General features: G+C 39.5%; 2 protein-coding genes across 4 annotated transcripts; one reads left to right on the top strand and one right to left on the bottom strand.

Moving 5' to 3' along the window:
• Positions 1-569: 569 nt before the first annotated feature.
• LOC124405369 (biogenesis of lysosome-related organelles complex 1 subunit 4) lies at positions 570-3738 on the bottom strand. Of its 3 annotated transcripts, none has more exons than XM_046880206.1 (4): positions 3585-3738; positions 2083-2154; positions 1565-1786; positions 570-1031 (listed from the first exon to the last, which is right to left on the bottom strand). In XM_046880206.1, exons 1-4 carry the CDS (start codon positions 3642-3644, stop codon positions 939-941), a joined length of 447 nt encoding a protein of 148 aa, XP_046736162.1. In that variant the 5' UTR covers positions 3645-3738; the 3' UTR covers positions 570-938. The 3 variants fall into 3 exon arrangements, with proteins under 3 accessions (XP_046736162.1, XP_046736163.1, XP_046736164.1); XM_046880207.1 differs by lacking the exon at positions 3585-3738 and adding an exon at positions 2595-2801; XM_046880208.1 differs by lacking the exon at positions 2083-2154.
• Positions 3739-9735: 5997 nt separating this feature from the next.
• On the top strand, positions 9736-25743 carry LOC124405368 (putative fatty acyl-CoA reductase CG5065). The gene is made up of 9 exons (XM_046880205.1): positions 9736-9927; positions 15448-15658; positions 16412-16609; positions 18093-18289; positions 19827-19936; positions 21839-22037; positions 22717-22956; positions 25213-25470; positions 25583-25743. Exons 2-9 carry the CDS (start codon positions 15461-15463, stop codon positions 25740-25742), a joined length of 1560 nt encoding a protein of 519 aa, XP_046736161.1. The 5' UTR covers positions 9736-9927; positions 15448-15460; the 3' UTR covers position 25743.
• The last annotated feature ends 274 nt before the right edge of the window (positions 25744-26017 follow it).

Raw genomic sequence — 26017 nt, forward strand, 5'->3', positions numbered from 1 at the left:
TCCGTTCTGCGCAGAGAGTCCCGCTCGTGTTACTTTTACAGCATTTTGTGTGTCTAATAGCTTAAGGTCGTCAACGCTTTTGAGCGCCGTTCTGCTGTTTGTGAAATCAAGTTGAAAATTGACTTTAAAAAAATGTGGTTACAGCCTTCTGCCGTTAGCTTTTATTTCTTATGAAATTATACTCATTAGTGAGAAAAGTCCTAACCGCCTGACAAACGACCTTTAATCTTCAAGTTCTAAATTTCAATCCATTCATAAGTTTCGACCACTCAACCACTTGACTAAAGTGAATTATGGAAAAAACACACTTTTGCTGTTAAACCGTTTGTTGGCGCTCACGACATTGTGGTATTAGACGTCATTACGTCATTTCATTTATGCGCTTTTAAACTTGACAGGATTTTTTCTTAAAAAAGGAAAGGATTTGCATTCACCGTTACCATATGAAATAACTTTATCATACGTTTACATAATACATACATCACAGTTATTCTTCTTACCTCCTATCCATGAGGCTTGTGTATCTTACATCTATATCTGGTTCGTTATAGGCGTTCCATCCCGTAACTTCCATTCTCGATATTGTTATTTTTATTCTTCAATTATACCAGCCAATTGCAGGTGCAAGAGGCAAGGGGTGAAATGTTTTTGCTCTGCTTCGAGTATCAAAATATATTGTAATTACAATTCAGCCCCTAAACACGATTTTCAACGCACGTTGAATGAACCTTGTCTTGACCAGCTTCTTGTCGATTGCTTCAAGTTTCGAAGTAATGTCACTTTCGATGAGAAAAGGTGACAATAAAAATTTCCATACATTAGTCCAATTATACATAATTTTGTTGATTTGATGAAAGCGGTAGCGCCGTTTGGATCAGCCCATCATGGTTAGAGATATCGTCAGGTGGCATTTCTATATTCATCGTGTAAACCAAAATTTATTCCGGATTAAAGAACTCTTCCGTTTTGTACAGCACTGGAGGGTTGAATATTGGCATTCTCGTAGAGGTTGCCGGTTCTTGGACCTTTTTCTGCAAAACAATCGATTGCGGCTTATACATTCGTTACAGTGATTCCGACGAAATCCAGATACTCGCGGGTCGTGAGATTTTCACCCCAAGTCCTGTTTATATCAATGAAAATCGTGATCACCAAAATATCCAAGATATGATCATCGTCGTTACCAGGTCTTACAAATTCTAATTTATTATACACTATCTAATGGATATTACTATCTTGCCGTAAAAATTATCGCATTATTTGATGGAAAACCAAAATACGAGTAATTTCGCGAGTTGAATTTTTACCCATCTAACCATACACTGCGAAGAAATTCTGTTTCAGCTAAAGAAATATTTTATTGTAGGTGGGGTGAAAATACTTCGATGCTCCAGCTTAAGTTTTGTTGATGCAACGATCGATTTTGTTGCGAGGACAAAAACAATTTGCTATAGCGGAGAAATTTTATATCGCGAGTAAGCGGATTCCGCTGGGATGAGCAAAGAGATACCTTCTAACGGATATATTTGTCACAGTTTAAAGAGATGGCGTACAGTAAACTTACGAAAAAGGACAGCGGATTCAATTTGCTGAAGAGTGAATCGGGTACACCCAGATCTGCCTCGGCAGCATCTACAGCAGCTTCCAAGGATACAAGGGTTACATTTGCCCGTCCGACGACATGCTCAAGGGCGTCGATGCGCCTACACAAGCTTGTCAATTCTTGCCGTACTACTTGCACGCGTGGAATTTGTCCATTAAGACATTCTGCACCCTCCGACTGAACCTGAGCAAAGGAAGGTGTGGAGCTTTAAAGAAGGTGTAATAAAAAAATTGTTGAGGGGGCTTGTCAAGGTCTGTTAGTATTGGGAAAAGGCTACAGTAAAATTTCACCAGCCGCGTAAATTCAAAACTCTGATATTGGATGGAGAATCGCGCTGTACGCATACAGCCCTTTCGCGCTCGTTGTACTTAGTTAGCTTTTGATAATGGATTAATCCAATAGTGACATTAACGTGATTGACAAAAATTAATTTGTAGCAATGGCTCTGCTGACTTGAAAATTACTATTAAAAACCTTACCATGCCGAATATGGATTCGAACTCTTCAAGCCGCATCATCATATCTTCTATGGTGTTGTGAAGCACTCTGACCTGCAACGGAAGTAAAAAAACAGCTATTATTTATCCACCTTATGTCTATCGAACCGACGTGTTCCTACCAGGTACAGTTTCCTCTCAGGCAGTTTCTACTTATGGGTAGCGATAGGTGAGCCTCACTCCGGGTACCAGGTACACATAGGGAGGTCGATTCTGACCGATTCAAGGCCACCGGTGTCGTTTGCTACAATCTATTCAACCTGCGTAGGAGACGACACCGCGGCACCGGTGGCCTTGAAACGGACAGAATCCACCTCGGGCGGTGTAAATTGCTCAAAAGAAGGCATGCACACGCGTCGCAGGCACAAGCCGCAATATCGCAGTCGGCATAGATAGGTGGAAGATTACGCGAGCGGGTATCCACTTTCCATACGCGTTGCGTGTGTAACGCGCATACATTTATAATCATGTCGGAATGGAAAAGTTATACACCCATGCATATCATTCTAGAGATAATGGCCTCATGTAGACTGCTGTGCTAACTCGCCATCGGCACGGCCAGGAAATAAAAGACAAGGAGACAGATCTCTATGCTGGGTGCACACCAAATCTTACGTCGAATTTATTACCATCGTATCTTGCCACTCGAAGTACTACTAGTGATATCCGACGCCGGTTCACGACAACGGCGTGGTGCAGCGTTTGTTTACATTGCATTCAAATCTCGAAAGCGATCTCTAGCACGTGGTTGGCAGAAGTTGTTCTGAAAATGTGTCTTATACCGGGGCGTAAGACCGGTTACAAATCGGAAATATGCGAGTGCAGAGTTGGGAGTTGAAAATCCTAGTTTCTTCAAAACTTGGACGGTTAATTTTTATCTTACTTTATTTTATGGTTAATACCAAACTTGCTTGTCGATGAATTTTTTTTTCAAACAGTAACTTATTGCGGCAACAATTTATGGCGACAATAGTCGTCAAAATTATGATCCTTGTATTATTCAGAACGATATATTGAACAGCTGGCACGCGCGTTGTCTTCTCACGCCGTGCCAAAGTATTCATTGATAAAGAACGTATCTCGACTGCATACCGACGGTCGGCGAAACCCAGTGTCGGGCACCAGCACCGCGAGTAGAAGAATCCCGTACTACTATAGAGATAGTCGAAATTCGATCCAGGTTCCGTGGCATTGGAGTTCGGTCTCCTTGTCTCGTACTTCCTTGGCTCAGCCGAACCCGTGCCCGCGGGCATTTAGGTTCTTGTTAAGTGTGTTCACCGACAGCTGTCGCTGCTGGCACATGAGGATTCGACTGAAATTAATACTTTATAGTTCCTTGCCGTGTCTACGGGCCGAGAGAAGTGGAATTAGCGTAAGGTCTAGAGCAGTCAGCGACCGACATTGCTATGAAGAAAACACACGTCATTGTAACCGCCGAGTACCGCGGTCTGCAATCAATAACGTATTTTTGCGCGACAATTTACCTGACTGGTGAGGTCGATTTTCGCGTAGGCGGCATGGTCAGCGGCTAGTTCGTCGATCATGATGAAAAATCTCCGATTCTACGCGAAAGCCCCGTCCCAAGTTGCCGTTGCGACCTCGTGCGCCGGTTCAACGACGCATACTGCGTTCGTAACGCTATAGGCCTAACTGGGCAAGTCACCGAGCATGCGCTCTGCGGGCGTTTCCTGAGTTCCCCGAACTGCGCAATAGCGATAAGCTTTTCCAGTACCCCAGCGCACACGATGAAAATACATAAGGCGATCCATGTCACTTCAACCAGTAAAAAATATTACACAAATAATTTTTTTAAATCGAGTTACTTTATTCAAAAATATTCACCGAGTGTCGAAATTTAAAAAAAAATTTCAAACGTTTTGCCTCGTTGGTTACCATTTTTTAACATTTATTCATTCACAAAAATGTGCGTCTTTAAATGGCCTTTAAATTATTTGTGGATTTTCTTTTTTTAACTGGCTGAAGTGACATGGATCGCCTCACATAGTTACCTACTAGTACGAGCGAACGCTCGCTCATCTTGCTTGAGCAATGCGTTGTACCCACGGAGTAGTAGGAGAAGATAAACTCTATCAAGAAATCCAACGACTTATAATTAATGTGAAATGGAACTGCAACGTTTGATGATTAATTTTAAGATGATTACACGACAACTGGTTAAATACAGTAACATGAGCGCGTCATGCGGTTTCTGATAAAGCTATCTACACGAAAAATACGTTTACTGTTCACGGAGTTTACTTACTAGACGTAATTGTATTGACACTAATTGTAAGGCGGCAACACTCATCGATCATAGGGTGCCCTGCGATCAATCGCGAGACACTACTCAAGATTCCGACGCACAATTATGTTGTCAATCGAACTCGGCGTACAGGATATCGAAAATATACTTGTTTAATGTGTACAGGCACTGTTTAACTATTACATGTTCTACTACAATCATTACGACGAACGAGATTTCGAATAACCGTCGCATATTTGGCATTCCCGAGGATCTTAATTACTTTAAACTATTTTAGCTATTTCATGACTTACATCTCGTCATGGATCTGCCAAAAAAACACATCGTGCAAACTACGAAATCGTCACAAATGTTTCACGAATTTACAAAACCTATTCCGTACACATACACAAACACACACACACAATTACTATTTTTTTTTCGCCAGGCAGCATGCAAATACCGTTCAAGATGACGAAAATAAAAATTCAGTCAAAGTTTGAACTCTTAATGCTAATATTAAGAGGTGCCTATTTGCGATTTTCCATTTCACTAAATAACACCGGGAATTTTTTTTTATTTTGGAACTTCATTACTCCACAACAGATTGGCGTATCATAAAGAGCAATGCATATTTTTGTATGAAATGGAACGATTTACGAAAACGGTCTCTTGCGATTTTTTCGTAAATCTACTGGTTCAAAAGTTATTTAAGGTTAAAAATTAATTGTGTCAAATTTCACGATTTTTTTCATTTCTGCTATGAAATAATGGTTTAAAAATGAAAGAAATATAATACATTTCTTAAAGTTCATGTTATCTTCTTTAATGAAACATCGCAATTATCCTGAAATCCCCGATTACTTAACAAGAAATAGGTTTTTAACGTAAACCGTTGTACAAAATTTATATTTTTATCGATTGTTAACGACCATACTGTGACGAATAAAATGTTTGTGCTATATATACTGATATATTTACGTGTCATCGACATTTTTTCAGTCACAGGCTCTAGCTCAAAAATGGTGACTCCCTCGATAGCTGTTTAATTTATTAGTTAGGCTTGCATTGCAGACAACGCCGAATAGAGACGCCAAAATTTTAAAGCATGCAGATTCGCTTTGCACGCGGGCGGTAGAGAAAACGGCGTGAAACTGCAGGTGGCTATGAATAATATAAAGATGGTATTCGAGCCTCTCCAGGATTCCTCGTGCAAAGGCATGGTAAAACCTAACGGTAGATGTATCGCTCGACTCTCATTAAAAACATTCTAATCGACCCAGGTATGCTGGAGTGGGCGCGTTTGTACCTACTTGCGCACGCGTGCTGGGCATGAAAAGCTTCATACTACTTTTGCCGAATGATACTGTAAAAAACGCAACCGCTGTTACGGGTGCAGACATCAAAGTTCTGGGATTTTCTTGGGTCGGTCAAATTTCCCATACACAGATGTCCGATGAAAGCACCCCGTAATCGTTCCACTATACCGATCAGGGTTTCCGTGAACAGTGACATACCACTCTTTTTACGGTGGAAAGGGAACTTGGATTGATCCGTACACATGCACGATACGTTTCCATTCCATTCAATACAGTAATTGACTGGATATTGGACTGAACACCTCCAGACCTCAGGCACCATCTCCGATCCTATCCATTTTTTGATTTGTTCTCGTTCTAGCTCTCAAACAGTTCTCTGAATTTCCCGGATTTTCCGACCAACCATTTCTAAGTAATGATATTTTTTATAGTGAAAATTTGCACCATTTTCATCCATTGATAACAGTGAAATAAGTTTGTACAAATCAAACAGTTTCTATAGTGAGAAGTGTCGTATTGAGGTGTAGAGCCGCGTGTAGTATACCTGCCTATGTGTAGAGGATGTCGGGGCAAAATAGCTCTACATGCAGGGTGAAGTAAACTTTTCCGAATTGAGCGAAGGGGATCCAATAAAAAATAATGAGACTTACAATCTGTATCTAAATAAATTATACCAGGGACTGAAATTTAACCAATTTACTTATAACATTTCGATTGATTTCAGATGTTGAAAAAATACTATATTCCTGACTTTAGTACTAGGTGACCGTTCAACTTTCCCCTATTACTACCATGAAGAGTATTAAAATATTAAGCCTCACCGGGATTGTTGATTACAGGCAGGAGAAATCAACAATGTAATGGCTAGTGATTGTTGTAAAATAATTTCATCTTATCAAGATACTGGGAAATGACGTTCAGGTAATTGTTCTACCCCGCGAAGTCATTTCGTCGTGATTCCCCTCGCTCATATGTATGTGCCTATAAAAGTATCTTTTATAAAAGTATCGATAATGAATTCTCCTTATAAAACGTACTGCTACCGGAAAACTCCCAGCTGCAAGTATGCGGTTCCTGATGGACAATGAGAGTCCTAAGTACGTTACAATTAGACCTATTTTCATTTACTTATTCCATTAGCACCCGTTGCTTGACGAGCTGCATACCTACACACAAGAAATGCATTACAGGCAACACATTCTCCTTTTCGCTCCAACCCTGCTCGATAATTCGCCATCGCACCTATGAGTCTATGTATCGGATGCCCTCATCTTTGACTACTACAACGCTACGCTGACTAACAAGGAACCCTAGGTAGGTCGACCCCTCCGATTTTGATCTAGTTCATATATGTTGTAGTGCATTGAGACGCAAGAGGCACACAAATTTTTTTATCCGCTAATATACGGTTTAGCGGGGTGAATACGACCCCCAAAGATTAGCACCCAACGGGGTGATTTCTTGGAGCACTTGATGGGTTCGAATGAAACCAACGCTGGAATGTTTTATTAGCGAATAGAAACATTTTAGCGTTGGTTTCATTCAAATCCAACAAGCGCATCAAGAAATCACTACGTTGGGTGCCCATTTTCGGGGACCGTTTTCACGCTTCTAAACTGCTTACTAGCAGATAAGAAAATATGTGTGTCTCTTAGTTTTCGATGCAGTGCAGCAGATATGAACTAGATAAAAATCGGAGGGGTAGATCCACCTAGGGTTGCTTTTAGGTATAAGGCGAACAACGGGCAATGCAGTAAGTTACCCTCATCGATCGTAATTGTGACATTGCAGTGACAAACGTAGACGAGTGCAGTGTAACTTTCTAGAGTCATACATACTGGCTTATTGAATAAGGGACCTCCGGAACATACCTACTTAAGGCCTTGTGAGGGCGAGAAGGTGGTCAGAAATCCTTATAGAGTCTGCCATAGTGGTAAGGGGAGTCGCACAGTAGGAGGTCGAACGCGGTTCATGACTTAGATTCTTTTGAATCCCGAAAAATACGATGAATTCAAGCCTATTGTTTAAGCGTCGACCATGGAACCATTGCCAGTGCTCTAAGCGTTGCGTCGTTTCCTCATATATTGAAGTATTCTAGCTTCTATCGTCGTTCACTGATATAGTTTGAAAACATTTATTTTAACCTTATCTCGAGAGTACGAATAGTGAATTATTCACAATATTTGTGTGTTTGCGGCTCTATTTTGAAACCAAATCATGCGCTTTGGATCAGAGAGATAGATAGATAGGTAGAAGCGTTCATTTTTCCCGGGTCAAGTCCCCTCAGGCGATTTATAGGACATACAAATAAACAGAAATTAGGTATGGGTAAAAAAAAGTGAACCGTCAACAAAATTGGAAACTAAAATTAAAAAATTAAATAAATAAATAAATAATTAAAAATAAAAATAAGATAAATATAATATAAATAATAATAATAATAACAGAAATAGATAAATAGAAGAGTGGATGAGTTGGAGAGCAAACAAATAAATATATGGATAAATAATGTATAGATAAATAGGTTTGAATAGTGAGAATTGATAAGAGTGAAAATAAGTTTAAAAAAGATATGTTAAAACAGATTAAAATTGATAACAATTGGCACAGGCGTAAAAATAAGACCGACGTTCACGATGATCATGCAAAGAAAGTGTATAAATACGTTAAAAACAAGAACATACCGCCTTTGTTCGAACATGACAGCACAGTGACGAGGAATAGGTTTGTTTGAGGAAAGATCAATTTGTAGATAAATAAAATCACAACCAGACCGAACATAATTAAGTACATTACAAAGAGAGGACTAGTGGAGTAGGGAATAAGCAAAATAAATATAAAAACGAAAATCAATCGAGGAAAGTAATGAAACAATAGAATATAATCGGTAGAGTAAAATGATAGAATATGACGAGAACAATGTGAAACACATAGAATAAAATACCATGTAATACAGAGGGACTCAACTACTGCAGGGAGTTGAAACTTTACCGCTTTCAGTTTAGGTAATACATATAAAGCTTGACCTTAAATGTGGCTAGCATACCGTAGTCAACAATAGCCGATGGAAGCGAAATTCATAAGTAGCAGGCAGTAACTAAAAATGAGTTTTGAAAACCAACAGTACGACAATGCGCATGCAAAGTCTAGCCCCTACGTCAGCAGCAAAACGTTGAGACCGTACCTCAGCTGGTCGAAATGCCTAGGCCAGGTAAGCAGGCCTACCAGAGCGTAAGATAGTGGAGAGAGAGAGAGAGATACATAGATAGATCATTTTTATTATGCCGAGGCCAGTGAGGGCCGTAAGGCAAATAGAAAAACAATAAAACACAATGAAAACATTATTTAAAAAACCAAGAACAAAAAAAGAACGATATTACATAATAAAGCGCATAACTGTAAAAGGTGACTACAAGCCTTAACTAAAATGCATACATGCAAGAATAGAACTGTAAGACCTAAAAACAGATGTATCAATGTAAAACAGCTAAAATAATTCAGGAGCACAAAGTCAAAATATAAAAAGTAGTTTAGAGAATAAAAAATAAATAGTAGATAAATACAAGTGTAAAGATGACCGGCGAAATAAAGAATAAAAGATAAAAATTAACATGTATAGATATAAATGAGCTAAAACTCATTTATATGACAATAACTCGAAACTCTCAAAAAGAGAGAAAGAAAGAGGTGGGGGAGGAGTTCAATAATTTCAGAAAGCACCCTTACGTAATTTCTGGACGGCCTTATTTTTTTAGATTTTAGAAAGAAGCCTTTCGAACCACAGATGAGTAGCGGTGAGTTGGATGGATCACCTGCAAAATCTGTGAAGTGATCGTAAAAACGAAAGTCGTGGACCTAAGCTGACGTATCGCAAAGCATCAGGCTATCCCTTTGCAAATGGGCTGCTTGGTTACGTTGACGCGATGGGCAGAGCATGCAACCAAAGAGGAAGCACCGAGATTTCGTGCCCGATCGAGAGTACAAGAAGCTCATAGGAAAGAGGGGGTTATGGCCAAGTACAGTAGAAAGGATGAAAGACTGACCCAACGAATAAGTAGGTGGCAAGACCCAAGACGAGAGACCTGCGAACGCAGTGCTCGAGCGACCATCGGGATTACCGTACAGCCCGCCACCTTTCGTCACGAGCCGTTAACGTTAAACAATTTCCAGAACCGACGTGCGTCGCTGGCCCATACAGAAAAGTATTCAACGAAGTTCCCTTGACTGTTGACTGTTGACCCCGAGTTGATTTCGAAGCGTGCAATTGTGAGTAATTTATTCTCTTCGCAATATGTCATTTCCTCAAACATATAACCGGAGTCATTATAACGTGTGTTTCTTGTCATGCGATATCATATGTATAACTACAAGATAAGCTTATACCAGGTATAAGAATCTTCCTTAAGCCTATACTTAGGCAAGGTGCGTCGTAATTCAACGGAACCGCTCGGATCCGGTCCGAAGCACTTCTATAACGCACTTCTGTAAAGCGGAAGGGAATCTCTAACATTTTGCCACCTATTACTTATTTGCGTTCACACTGTGGAAAAGTTGTAAAAGCCATCTGTGTTATCAATTACCGAAAATAATGCGAGACAGTAACAATTAACCATCAAATCACCAGTTGGTCTCTTTGTTTTTAAGAGTGAATTTCATATCTATAGATGGGGGGGTATTCCATGTCAACTCGGTCAATGATTTTTCCTCGCCGTTTTTGATTTGCTTCAAGATTTTTCTATACGATTCTCCGATCTCAAAAAAGCACTCCGAAATTATTTTATATTTTTTCCAGATGTTCGAAATGAAGAAAAAGATTTTTGACAATTTTTTGAGGTATAAAAAAAATGCCAATTATTAAATAGGTCGGAATAATCATAAAAAAATGAACGATCAGGGGATAATGTGTGAATAAATTTAGGAATACTTTTTTTGGTATCGGAGAATCGGACGACAATTCGTGAAGCAAATCAACATTGGTGAGAGAAAATCATTGGTCGAATTGACATGGAATACCCCGTACAGATGAAGTCTACGCCGAGTTCTTGTACACCTCTTCTCCGGACATCGACTCGGGGATTAACTGAATAAAAAGTCCTGCTAACCATCCGAATAAAATATTTTTTGAAGTGTTTAATTAAGATTAATTCATAGTGCAAGAAAGAGGATCTACATTTACTTTCTAAACAATTCATTGCGAAAAAATAACATCAATTGTCCATTGGATTTATTCGCAGTACAAGGAAAAAAACTAAAAGCCTTCCTATATCCAATACGCAATGAACTTTATTTACTTACGAACCGCCTTTTTAGGTATCGCGAAGCTATTGCTGTATTCCTTCATTCTGATATAATTGTATATGAATTTTTGAGAAACTTCGACATTCTTTTCGTCTTGCGGTGTCGACATTATTGACCCTCGTTAACCCGTACGTATGATTGAACGTTTGCAAATCACGTCAACAAGAATTATTTCAAACGCAAGAAATTCTCAGAAGAACTATGGAGTAGTACGTAGCACTAGCTCTACTGGAAATATTATAATCGTGGAGAATGTGGCTTCCTTTATTACGAAGATCATAAGTCGCGTCACAGTAAGATCAGTAGGAGAGATATTGCTATCGTGAAAACTGAAATACGAGAAATTTAGATAAATACTCAGATTTAGGCATATGTATACGAGAAAGTTTTGTAGCCGAAATAGTCAATGCAGATTTGCAAACCACCTCGTTATGTTACGAAAACCGCTTCGGATTGATTCACATGTGTGAAAAACTTGGGTGCACGAAGCTATGTCCGTGAGTGTAGGTACACGAAGTGAAAATTCACTAAAATTGAATTTGAGTTGCCATTTTTTAGCGGTCCTGCTTCTCCGCTGAATAATTATTTTTAATCGAAGATTAAACCGTATAAAGAGTGGCAGTTTCAACCAACAGTCTATAGGCGGCCTGTCTTTCATCAATAATTGTGAAAATTATTCACAATCGACACACGGCGAATGGTCCTAAATTTCAGGATCACGTTGCGCGATTTGACCTGTATATCTGTCGATTGCAAAATGCTCGTCGTTCTGGCCATAAAATATAAATTAAACTTGCACAATTTGATTCCCACAATAATCATCCGTTGTTACACAACAATACTTTTATATAATACGAGAAGTTTACATATTATACGCAATGACATACATTTGCGATTAAGTTTTAGAAAGTAATACCGCGAGATTTTCTTGTGGAGTAACGATGCAAACGACGCCTCGCTGGCAGGTAGGCAACAGGCGTTACATTTTTTATACGCGATAAGTACCTTGAATGTAAATTCAGATGCCCATCTATCGGGAAGGCATCGTTCGTATTATCAACCTTCAAGGAATCCTCCCGGTATGCCTGAGGATCTAGTACTTTGATTTGGTGCGTCACTGTAATGTGCATTCGATTTCCCAATAATAGAAAAGTGTTTTGTTCACTGAGCTATTATTTAGTAGATTGTATTGTTTTGAAATCATCCTGAAAATAATTTCCCTCGCAATCACAAGAAGTACGGTTTGAAGGAATTGAGACGAGATTATTTCAGTTGAAAAATCACATGGGTGAGAAAATTTTTGAAAACCTTGTGCACATTCCAAAGTCTGAGCATTTTCGATTTATTTTTTTCTTGACTGCGTTCGCAACATTTCGGGCACCTTAAATCAACGTAGAATGATTTACAAACCACGGCCTAAGAGGGTGCTACAGTCCTCAGAGGTGGAGTAAAATGTCACTTCTTGCCGCAGAATAAATAGTTTGGATGATTGTTTTCATGCGTAAATAATTCCAGAAAACTTATGCGATACAATTCAATCGTGATGAACTTATTGTAAATTTGTGAAGCGTATACGTACGCGAAGACACTATGGATCGATACTGATAGGCGTATTACATACACACATGGTGACGTGCGTAAAAGACAGGTAACCGACATTCCTATACAATTGATGGTGAGACAGTAACGGAGACACGTATATGGTATCATTGTTAAGTAAAATATGTAAACATTTTTTTAGATATCTGCGTTCGGCATTGCATGAAGGATTATTGCAATGGTATGTGGCGATACATCAAAGTACAGTTTGTAGATCTCTACAACTTCAACCCTTTAAGCAAGTGCGAGCAGGATTTTGCTAATACTGTTGTTAATATCCATGCGTCTATCATAACTCAACATATCTTTTATCACTGATTGTTATTGTGTTCTCGTATCAATGCTTGTATGTAGATCCTGCATCAGGTGCAAGGAATGAAGTATTATAATTCCTATTTTATCATCAGGGGACTCATTCCGATCCTACTTTCTCAGCAAATAAAGAATCCGTAACAGGCGGTGATTAAACAGGCCGTGAGTCTACACCATCGGATATTAGCCAAGTTATTTCGATAACGTAGCTTCCCTCATACGAAAATTCACGGGATGTATCTCTTTAGGCTAGTTAGAAACTACTTTGAGTAAGTACTGCTATAATTTGTCTGATATAATAATAAACGAGTTTTACATACTTTCTCTTATACGTAACGATCGTGCGTAACAGCTAGGAAGAAGAAGGGAGGTGCTCTCAGCTTGATTCCAATTTAAACCTATCCACCGTATTCACACATCATAAGGCTATAGTATACATTATAAATAAACGTACAAACATTACAAGTATGCATACAAACAGTTGATGGACAATTGAGCACGTTATATCTATTTGATTGTGTAAATCTTGAACATTTCATGGAATCATTTCCATTGGAGGTAAATCTTCAGTCCTGGTTCCTCTCTTTTTCTTTTCCTGTCTTTTTACTGTTTCGCATATGTACTATTCATGTCTCCGTCCGATGGAACTTATCCCAGGACAAGTAAATGTCTCTCTCTCTCTCTCTCTCTCTCTCTCTCTCTCTCTCTCTCTCTCTCTCTCTCTCTCTCTCTCTCTTTTGCAAGAAATTACAACGGAACCACTCTGAGGATCATGACGAATTTTCATGTACGAAATTCAAAAAAGTTATTGATTCTTATAAGACATTATTTCTCAATAAATTTTTATGAATGTGTGATTCAGGTAGAGAAAAACATGCATTGATTTTTTTTCAATGTCTCATTTCATTTTGGCGTTACATTCATTGGGAAAAACTTGGACAGTTATTTTCGAAAATTGATAACTCGAGAACGGATTGAGATGAAAAATTTTAAATAGCCATAAATAATTCTTCCTACAGTTAGAATGTGACTTAAAGAATATAAAGCGTATCAGAAATTTTATCATAACATCGTATCACCACATGTACAGACGTTTACGCTGATGACACACAGCTTTAATTAGTAATATATGACACAGTCACGGTCGGTGATTTTCCTGGCGTCAATATAAAATACGAAAAAATCTTAATAGTTCTATTCAAGGTCATTTGAAGCACGTGTAAAATATGTAGACCGCAACTGCTGAAGATCGCGATCGACGGTAAACAGATTGCATTAACCCGGCGAGGCTTAATGACAACTGTTTGAGCGGCGGCCGAGGCGGCGGCTAACACGAGGAATGAGTTGTGAGTTTCTCATGTTTTTATTACAGTCGTCAAGATCTTATTACAATCTTAAAAAATTCCTCACGACCTTGCACCTATCTGTATGCAAGCTGTATTATGAAAACTGTTAAAAAAATACAACAACAACTGCAGCCCTGGTAGGACCGACAATTTTGTTAGTCTGTGCGATTAAGAACTTGAAAATTCGTATACGTTTTGAGAAGCAAGCATGGCAATCCTTCAGCCACATCTATAGTTTATTTCGTAACAAATGGTCACCGGTTAGAAGCCATGTAGAAAAACTGAACTGCGCATCGGTGTTCCAATCGCTTTATCGCAGAATAAAACTTGTCTCTACACTTGCAAACTTCTTTGGGATGTCAAACACATGCCTCGCGTAAAACTAAACCCCAGCTGTAAACTGGCTCAGTGACGATAAGATCGCCGTTAAATTTTACTCTATTTTATTCTAAATTAATTTAATCCATACACTTTATATGACAACGAATAGGCCCGAGTGAAAACTCGAAGGATCTCGCGTGGTATTTGCACGATGCCTTTCACTGACAATTTTCACTATTCGGTCAGCGTAATCTCTCACGTTCAGCGGCCTTTCTCGAGGATCGAACCGTTATGCAGTTGCAATATACTTGCCTGAGCGATCAACGAACTCGTACCTTGTTCTCTTCTAGCCGAATATAGCTCCGCATGCAAGTATAGAAAATCATTGCCGCCAATATACTGAAAATGAGCTAATGTTGATCCGTTTAACACCTTAGCTTACCAATTCAAGAAATTTGTCTTTATAGCAGACGTATATCTAATCACCATCAATTATACTTACCTATAGCTTCACCTAAAGAAGCTGCCACGTCGCGAAGTGTGTTACATAATAGTAAATACAAGCACACCAATGGCGCGCAGATAGCAAAGGGTACAAGCGCTCCGCGGTAATATGGTACATTAAAATCGTTATTATACATGTATAAACCGGTTTCCAAGAGCCATCCGGTATACTCTATACCTCACGAGTCAAAATCACAGCACAGCAATTAGTGAGCATGCTTGACATTTTAACTAGCGCACGTGCCTACTTTTTATTTCCGCACCGTTCGGAAAAGAGTTACTTTACGCGTGCTCCACAGACTTGGAAAGTTGAACTTCTCAAGCAGATGTTGCAAACAAGTACTTTCGCATCTCACGCGACAGATGATCTTCGCGAGATTAATTACCACTACAATTCTCATTGCAGTGAACGTATTGCGATGGATCAGCCGAGTGAAATACAATCGTTCTACAAAGGACGTTCAGTTTTTATTACCGGAGCCTCGGGTCTGATGGGTAAGGTTTTACTCGAAAAGCTTCTGTACTGCTGCGGTGATTTGAAATCCATCTACATCCTTCTTCGCCCGAAACGTGGACGCTCGGTGGAAGGTCGTCTCGACGATATGTTCAAACTTCCGGTAAGGCATGTTATCTTTCATATCGTGGCGTGGTGGTGGTTTGATATTTTCGAAGTGGTGCCATGTTTAGCCTACAATATAGAGCATTATCGATTTCTTTGAAATATACAACATATTGGATTGTTCCCTGAAATATGCACTGTATTACTCTGCCCGTGTGGAAAAATGTATGTATGAAATGAAAAATCTGTTAGATAACCGCGGGAGTTTGTCAGGCAGACGAGCAGATTGATGGACAAATGGACATTTCTCTAGAAACCTGTTTGTCGGGTTTTAGAGGTTTGAAAGCGTTCATGTTAGGCAAAGCAATTTTCGACCGAAACCAATACTTTTTTCGCATCACCAAAAGTTATGAAAAGTAAAAATTAGGCAATACCGGAACGAGTATAACTTGCGTCACGAGCCGAAGACGAGTGTTGCAATTTCGCGAGTCGAACATTGCATATCCGCACACGTAACACCATATACTTTTTGCAATACTCGCATGGGCAGTTTGATTTGACAAGTACCTGAGATGCCACTAACATTGCGTAACAATTAAAATTAGGCAACTTACGTCCAATGGCACAGCGTGTGAAATTGAGTTTTTTGAGAGTACGCGTGTGCCAACGTCATTCTTCCGCACTGCTCAGAAATGGGGAACTTGAAACACGTTCCACAGGCTTCGAAAATCAACCTGTCCAAGCGGAATATCTATGTTACCGTAGGCAATATTATTATTTTGAATCATGCACAAAAAGAATTTGTTAATAGATGTTTCAACGGATTCAAAAATTGAATCCCGCCTTGATGGAAAAAGTAGTGCCGATGGAGGGTGACGTGACAATGGATAACCTTGGGCTGAACGAACAACAGCGAAAAACTCTTGCCGAGGAAGTGTCAGTTGTATATCATTGCGCGGCTACTCTTCGCCTGGAAGCTAAGCTGAAAGATGCCATCGAAATGAACACGGTACGTATTTTAGGTAAAAACAAAAATTAGTACCTACTCGTTATATGAATGGATACTAGGGTTGTTGATTTTAAACTTATATATATATATATATTTTTCTTGTCTCTTACCTGAAAATCCTGTGCTAAATTGAAAAAAACAAATTCTCGTTGAACGGCAGAGCATAAAATAGTATATTGTGTATCTAGGGCGGAAAGTGAGCGATTGACGCGAGTGCAAGATTTCGGCTAAGCCGAGGGGACCCGAGGCGAGCCGAGGTATGCAAAGGGTCGCCGAGGCTGAGCTGAAACTTGCACGGGCGTAAATTGCTTTCCGCCCATAGTGCACACGATACTTTTTGTCCATAACCTGTACTGAAAGTTTACCTTTGAGTGCATATCGAATAGGCTAATTACAAGATACACGATGATTCTGCGGTGATCGCGCGGTGCACCACTCAATTTTGCGCCCACTTACGATACTTTATTTGCGCCCGCCAGCATTTTGCGCCCGCTCATTTGTCACCGGGCGGGAAAAGCCCACTTTGCGCGCACTTTACATGCACGAAAAGGGAAACTTTCGGTGCAGGTTGGACAAAAAAATATTTGGAGGTCTTTACCAATTATTGAAATATTTTTCATTTCTTATTATGAGTACACCCTACGGACTTATGTATGTATAGTATAAACAGTTTCTGATACCGGAAAAAGAGTATCACGTCACCTCAATATCCCCATTATATTTTCAATGCCAATTTTTATGAACAATGATTAATTGAACCACAATACGAAAAAATCCAACTATTCATTTTCTTATATTATTTTATTTTTTTCGTATCGTGGTTCAATTGAACATTGTTGATAAAAAACGTTAAATTGAAGGTGAAATGGAAACATCAAGGTGATGTGATACTCCTCTTTCGCTAAAAAAAACTGTTTATACCATTTATATGTAAGGTGTACACATAAAAATAAATGAAGAATATTTCAATAATTGTTAGCGACCTCTAAATATTTTTTGTAAGTACCGATCTTTCAGAAAAATATTTTTTGAAGTATTTTGCAGCAGTCACTCTGATGGCAGATAAAAATAAAATTCAATTTCTGTAGAAAAAACAAGAAATCACGAATATTAATTTATCCCTATAACAAAAAAAAATATTTTCTTCCAAATGAAGTACTCCTTATACGATAATTGACTGTAAATATTTTTTCATGCTCTGCACTTCAACGAAATTTTTTTCTAAATTTAGCACGGAGTTTTTAGGCGGAAGGCGAGAAAAAAGAGTTTAAAACGAACCACCCTAATGGATACCCAATGTGATCTACATGATTGCAGCTCTGTTTATGATCACTGTATGGTAACATCGACGAAACAAAATAAGATTATACGTGACTATGAGACGACAGTGGACTGCCCACTGTGACACGTGACAGACGATTGATTAGATAAAACAGTGCAAGAGAAATATTAGAAAAGAGATATTTATGGCTGGTATTTTAAGGTGGGTACGAGTAGGGTGCTTGAACTCTGCAGGACAATGAAAGGGCTGAAATGCATGCTGCACCTTAGTACAGCCTTCTGCCATGTGGACCAGGTCGAACTTGGCGAGAGGGTTTACGAAGCGAACGAGGACCCTCGAGACGTAATGCGTATGATACAATGGATGGATGAAGATGCCATTAACCTCGTAACACCAAAGTGCGTAATTTAATTGCTGCTCTTTTTCTCAAACCATACGACACCTACTCTTACGCTCAGACGGCGTTGATGTTGCACATACGCAGCTGAACGTGTCAGAGTGCTTGTACATACGTATCATGGTGCTGGCATCACCTTCGAGCAGTATTGCTTGGAACGTCTATTTCTCGTAACTTCCACTGGCACGGTGGTAATTGCTGAAACTTTGTAAGCGCAGCGTCTGTGCTAAAAGTATCGCAAGTTCGACAAACTTTAACCATGTTGGAAAACTGCACGTTTTCAACGGTCTGTCATTTTTGTATAATGATTTGCATTATTTCCTCCAGCCTTATCTAAAGTATAACTACGGGAGCAAACGCGAAAGCTGATACTAATTTTACGTGAATGTCTATGCAGGTTTCCACATCATGGTACAAGTGCAATATCGGGCCCTGTGCCGGAGGGTGTAGCCAGACACCAACCCCGTGTAAGGGGCATTCTCCATTAGTTCGGGCACTTTTTTACGGACCCTCTCAGATATCGCTCACAATTGTGCACATTTGAGTACTACTTGAAAGTAGTATCCTTGATTTTTTCAGATTTTTAAATCAATCCTTCCAATACAACATTTTTTTTCAATGAAAGTGCTATATATCGCAATCGGGTAGGTACTAGGTTCTGCGACGCTACAGGTCTGACATTTTTACTTTTGCGAAGGAGAGGCTATTTTGAGTATCGCATTAAACTGACCATTGCATTATCAAATTATTAGAAAAATGATTTGGGAAAGGTACACTCACTTACAAGGTGACGCAAAAGATTGTTGTATACAAAGATTTTATACTGTTAGTAATATTTACGAGTAAAAAATTTCAACGCCATCAAATATTCGAAACTTGCTTTGCTGAATGTCTTGCAGGTTCTTGACATATTTCTGAAATATCACGTATGAAATAAATGGTGGAAACGAAAAAGTACAATTTGGTGAAAGAACTTTCTTGTCATTTTCTCTGACTGAAAACAAATTAGGCAATTAGAATAAAAATGTAAGACTTATTACGTTGTATGGTTCGTGATCGGTGAAGAATGTATAGTTCTTTATAGGAAGCAAATTTTTGCTAGGCTTCGACCGGATCCAAGGCATATGAATTACTTGACAAAATCTATCTCCCAAATGGATAGAAAATCTGAAAAAAATCACAGATACTTGTAAAGTACGGCCACTTACGAATCGTATGGGACGGAGTCTGAAAACACGTAGCTGAACTAATGAGAGAGAAGGAGAGAGATGGAGAGAGATTCCAATATTGATATCTCCCAAGAGCCCAAGGCAATAAACAGAATAGTGATTCGTATAGGTGGCAGAACCTATAGAGAATGCCCCATAAATTGATTCTCACTTCACAGTTCGAATTTCAAATTGGATAACCCCACATACACACACGTCTCAGACAGCGAGCTGAATGCAAATACTTTGGATATGACATGCAATTTCTAGTTATCTTACACTGTGCACTTTATGCATTATTCAATATTATTCATACTTGTTTTAAACCAGATTAATCGAACCACATCCAAACACATACACGTACTCGAAGAGGCTTGCCGAAACACTGGTTTCCGATGAATACGCAACCATGCCTTGCGTGATCGCCAGACCATCGATCGGTACGTCAGAAATGATCATACTTGTGTATTCCGAGTTAATGTTAATCACCCACAGAAAGTTTGCATTGGTCGTATACCCTTAGGTGCCTATCCACGGTATTTAAAGCAAGCAGAAAGTCACATCGACTTGCTGGAACTCCCGCTTCGCGATTCACTGTTGGATAATGTATAGAGTTTTATACCAAAATGTCTAAGTGATACCAGCTATTGTTTGTCAGAAATAGTTTGGCCTAAATAGCAGCTTGTGATTTTCCAGTTGAATATTTTTACTTCTGCAAGCTTCAACGTGTTCAGTAATTTTCCTCAGTGCTGCAACGACTGAAGCAAATGCCGTGGTTACACGTAATCTTATGTTCATGTGCAGTCCATTTTTGAAGCCGCGTATGATGCTCGGGGAGTACGTGCTCTACTGAATTACGAATACCTGATCTTTGTCGAATCACTCGCTTTTCAGGTTTCCGTAATTTGAAAGGAAAATACGGAACCCTTAAGGATCACTTTGTTATCCGTCCGTCTGTCAAACACACTCATCAAAACCCATAATGGGGTACTTCCCGTTGACCTAGAATCATGAAATTTGGAGAGAAGCAAAAAGCAAGAAGGAGAAGCAAGGATAATTAAAATTTCACGGAACCCTCACGGTGCGAGTCGTATTTGCAATGGTCTGGTTTTTTCTCAGAGAATCCTAATGGTGTATGATGAGACGGAATAAAATATGAAGAATGAACATTAACAATCGTATTTCAGAATTTCAACCCGGACTTACTTCGATTTTGTCGAAACTCTGTAAGGGGACCTTCCCAGTTAGAACGCTGTTCGTTCGAAATTTTTTTTCTCACCATAAATTTATTTTACATCATTTGGAATACACGTATATCGTGAAAAGAAACACTAATTTTTTATTTTTTCTCCTTTCATCCCGCACAGACACGGTTACCTGAAATAGACAGAGATATCATGATCGCAAGATTTGAAAAGGGTCTATTTCAGGTAGCCGTAACTTGGTCGGATGAAAAAAAAAAAAAAAATTCGTGTGTCTTTAAAGATGTAATTTACGGTATGTGTTGTAAAATAAATTGACTGTGGAAAAAAAATAGGGAAAAACACCGTCAAACTGGGAAAGCCCCCTTAATATGCCGCGCAATTACATGTAGGTATATATATCGGGAGTTTTCTGTTTTCCCGCTCGCTATTCATCGCTATCAGATAGGCAACCGAAGTTACATTTTAAATCGGTACCTACTGCGATATCTGAAAAGGCCTGATTGGGTATTTTGTACGAACAGCGGCCATAAGATGGTGATGTCGTGTGAGAAATGACAGCACTGAACCAAAATGTAGCTTCGGTTTGCTACCTACTGGACGTGAGTGCCGATCTTCTCATTATCAGAAAACTCCCGGTATAAACTTCTTATTGCTGTACAAACCGTGCAAACCGTCAGGTGGTACATTATAGGAGTAAGGAAACCCTTGGTAACTCCCCAAATATAAATCTGAAATCGGATGCACGTACTCCCCACGCTTAGTTTCAGGCACAATACCGTATAACCCGATTGATCGTGCGAGTGTCAAATATAATCAGATCTCCATATACAGGATCACCTGGAGGCAATGGTGACATGGGGCAATTTATGGGGCCTAAAATTTCTCTAGCAAGTAACCCATTCCTTAACGGTCAACATAAAACATAAATAATGGTATGAACAGCAGTGTCAGATCTGACTTACATTGATCGAACGCAATACATTTGGTTAGAATATTACCTTACGATAGGTAATCTCAAAAATGTCCAAAAGGTGTCCTTATTCGTTCACATGATATTCTTCAAAATTTGGCATTATCGGTTTCTCTTCACATGCCCAACTCGTAATTTGGACTCATTGATCTTTTACTTATTTTCAGTAACTCCAGCATGGAAAGAACCGCTACCTGGGTGGGTGGACAGCCTAAACGGACCCGTGGGGCTCATCGTAGCTGGCGGCAAAGGTGTCCTACGGTCGATGCACTGCAACGGCAACTATCACGCGGAAGTTGTCCCCGTTGATTTGGCAATAAGTGCCCTCATAAGCATCTCTGTAAAAATCGGCACAGCAAAAGAAAAGTGAGTTCGATTCTTGATCATTTTTATTGTCCCGTGTTGTGTTGTGATATACGTATAGTCGGAACGTGAGGAATACAGTATAGCATCCTGCAATGGTTTACTACTCCATTCCGAGAGCCTGTAAAACAAACGCGTATCCAGCCAGAATGTCAGAAGGTGAGTCTCGCATGCCCCAATTGCGGTTGTCTCAGCCAGCCAAACAACGCTCGTGAACAACAAGCAGTGCCAAAGGAAAACCACCTCGAAAATCACAATTGTCGGGGTATAGAACATCCGCTAGCCATTGTCAGATTTCTCGAGTGGGAATTCGTGGACCGTGAGAGGTGACGCCCGCTGACGATGGAAAATTTTCATTATCAATACCGGCAATACAATGTTAGTAATCCATGTCTATGTAACTGAACAACGAATTTTTAGTTCAGAGATCCGGGAAAGTCCTGGAATTTTTTTTTTGCCTGCTCTCCGTATTCTCCGGCTAGAGCGTTACTTGTATGAAGCTTTATCAGTATTGCCAGTTTGGGAAGGAAGTTTGAAATTCTCTGAAGGTATAATGAAACAGCTGACATGGCGATAACATGCGGCACGATCGATATGACTTTAATATTCCCTTACGCATATTGACGCGCACCTCGTGGCTAAATGTGGATAAAGAGTATTTGTAATCTTACGATTTAAACAGGCCGAAGAAAATACCTGTTTACAACATCACCCAAAGTGGGGTTGCGCCAATCACGTGGAGTGAAGTCCTTGAGAAGGGGAAGAAGATCGCGTATCAGTATCCTTTCGACGGAGCTGTCTGGTACCCGGACGGTGACATACGGAGCACCAAGTTTGTACACGAACTCATCGTTTTCTTCTTCCATCTGATTCCAGCCTATTTCATCGACTTTCTAATGCTGATATTCCGACAGAAACGTTTGTAAGTGTGCTACTCGTCTCCGTTATCTCCTAAAATAGCAAGCGCTACTATACCGGCTCATCATCTTTAGATAGACACGCTATAAGAAGTCCGCGTGTAAATAATAACACCCCACTTCGACCCATAGCCTGCACTACCGAGTCTCTGCCGTAAGCGTTACGTACCTACACTACCTACCCTCAGTCTACAGTTTTTGAAATGCACATAAGATAAATGCGCGCAGTTTTGGCTGGTGCAGCTCTATTTTTTTACACGCCGTCGATATTTAATTGACTGACACTACTAGTTTTCAATTTTGCAAATAGAACGGGAAATTTGTAAATAGCAGAAGCACCGAGATCAAACCACATAATTGATAATAAAATTTCTATCTTATTCCCTAATCGTCTTAGTTATACACAGATATATAATATAAATACACCAAATAACATTTTATCTGTTGGGGTACTCGAAATTTTTGGTGAAATGAGTATCGTTGCAATAACGGTTGAAGTATTGTTAGAATCACGGGAACACGAGGAAAGAGTAACTATTTAGTGTAACTGCATTCGTAGATACGATCTCCGATTCAGTGTGCGTAAAACAATCAACTTACTAATTTCGTTAAAAAACGTTATCACACGCCATAAAAATTGTTCTATACAGCTATATTAGCAATATCAACAGTTCGTATAATAAATAAAAAGAAATGAATGTTGATCATCCATTATATAAATTGTTGACATTGCTCATGTATATTATAATTTATTCTTGCAATTCAAAAGACAACTACGGAGGTGAAAAAAATTGAAGATTGATTACTCATTACTTGAGTTGTTAAGTTTGATAGTATGAATGATAATTTAATTTTGGAATTCAAAAGGCAACTATTAATATAGAAAATGAGTGAATACTGATTGTTTATTATGTGAATTGTTGATGTTGCTAATATAGAATAAATTCAAGATAAATTGTTTGGAGGAGGGGGGGGGGGGGGGGGGGGCTCTGCCTCTGACGCCTTGACAAGGGGTTGCTCCCCTGGACCCGCTTCCTCCCACCCATCGCAATCCAATACTTTGCAACAATTTGTGTCTACTTATTATTTCTGTTATTCTTATTCCATTGCAAAGATGTTTCACGAATTTTACGCACACTAGATCAGAAAAATGGTTGCCGTAACTCACGCGTAGAATTTTAAACCCTCGCATGATTGCGAATCACTCGGGACGGCTTCGACGCCCTCACGCACGACGACCGTACTGGAATTTCACACACTTGTTGCGAAAAATACTATTCTGGTCTATGCAACATGAAATTTGTTTGTTCAGTGAACTACATTTTTTCAGTTCAATAAAATTTAACGTGGATTTATTGTTGGAGTCGAAAGAAATTATCCCAGTAGTTACAAGAAAATATACTTGTATATACACATATATACTTATGTCGAAGAACGTGGCTCAGGGGCGTCCATAGTTACTCGTGCAGGGGCCTTCTTTACACTTAATCCAATCGCTAATAATACTAACACGAATAACATTCTTAATTCACTAACAATCCCTGTATCTCTTATATAGTCTGTTTCTATTCCACTAACAATTAACTGTCGCGTACAGGGCGATGCGACAACGAATCCACCCTACCTCTCGAATTCTCTCAGTATTCCCTTACGTTTCTTTACCGATATTCAGCTTGGTTCCAATGCAACTGCCACTCAAAACAGCATCTGCCAGGGCTGCGGCTGTATACCAAAGGCTCTGCCTCTCAGACTTTTCGCCTCTCTCCCCCCTTTACGCCGCTCATCAGGCTAAGGGTCTTCGACTAATGTAAATACTAACAAATATGCTTGGACTGAATATAAGCCAAATGTTTTTCAATATTATAAATATCACGGCGCGAGAAAGCGTGTCCAGAATATCGCGCGCCGACATATATTATACCTATATCATACTGCGAAAACAAGAACATTGATTCGGGAGTGTAAAGGTAATAAGAGAAATTCTCTTCTTAGTTCTGCGAACGAAAATCTAGTATTCCGCGAAGAAGTGTAGTTTCTGAAATGATCATCGACAATTTTTCAAAAATTATCATAACATTAGCGAACAGACAGCCACAGTTCAATACTGCGCGAAGATAAATAGATGTCTCTTTTCTTCTCCGCAGCTTGAAGGTATTTCTTTTCATGGATTCTGCAAAATACTTTCAACCTTGTCGATAGTCCAGAAACACCGTATATCAGGTAATATGCTCTGGTTAATAATCACGAACCTCCGTCCGCAGCATGGTCCGCATTCAAAGACGGATCTCCGATGGCCTCGAGGTTCTCCAGTATTTCACGACAAGAGAATGGATATTTCACAACACCAATCTCTTAATCCTCTGGAACGAGATGAGTCCAAAGGACAAGGAGTTATTCCCAATTGATTTTTACAACATCGATCAGATTGTCTACATGACCGATGTGGTCCTGGGTGCGAAACAGTACTGCATGAAAGAGAAACTTGACACGCTTCCCAGGGCGCGGAGGCATCTTAAAATGTGAGAATCACATAAATACTAGGTTTACTATGAAAATTATTCACCGCTGCGTCGACATCTCGTCATTGCATTTAGTCATACAAGATTTCATTAGTCTCTTCATGATTTTCAGGTTGTACGTGATTCATGTCACTGCGGTCTACGCCTTTTACTTCGGAATTATTTATTACATATGGAAGAACTTAGAGATAGCCAGATTCTGCCTTGACTTCGCTACGGAAGGTTTGAAGAGTGTTCCGATTATCGGAGGATTGATCGAGAGAGTGCGTTAGAGAAATTTATATCTATTATATATTATATCACCGTTAACAAAATGCGTTGGCAAACTCCGCCTGCTTACTCAAAGGGTTTGCAACGTATGCTCAACTCACCGAAACTATAACCGAACCGATTGCTCGGCCACCATTAACTTCTTGATTCGGTACCAAGTTGAGGAATGGCTATAGTTGAACTGGACAGCCGATCCACCAGAAAAAGCTGTACTACATTGCCAGGAAAACTTATCTCGCGCGTTACTGCAGAGCTCATGTGACAAACAAATTGTAAT

This window comes from Diprion similis, chromosome 4 (genome assembly GCF_021155765.1).
Source record: "Diprion similis isolate iyDipSimi1 chromosome 4, iyDipSimi1.1, whole genome shotgun sequence".
Classification (NCBI taxonomy): Eukaryota; Metazoa; Arthropoda; class Insecta; order Hymenoptera; family Diprionidae; genus Diprion; species Diprion similis.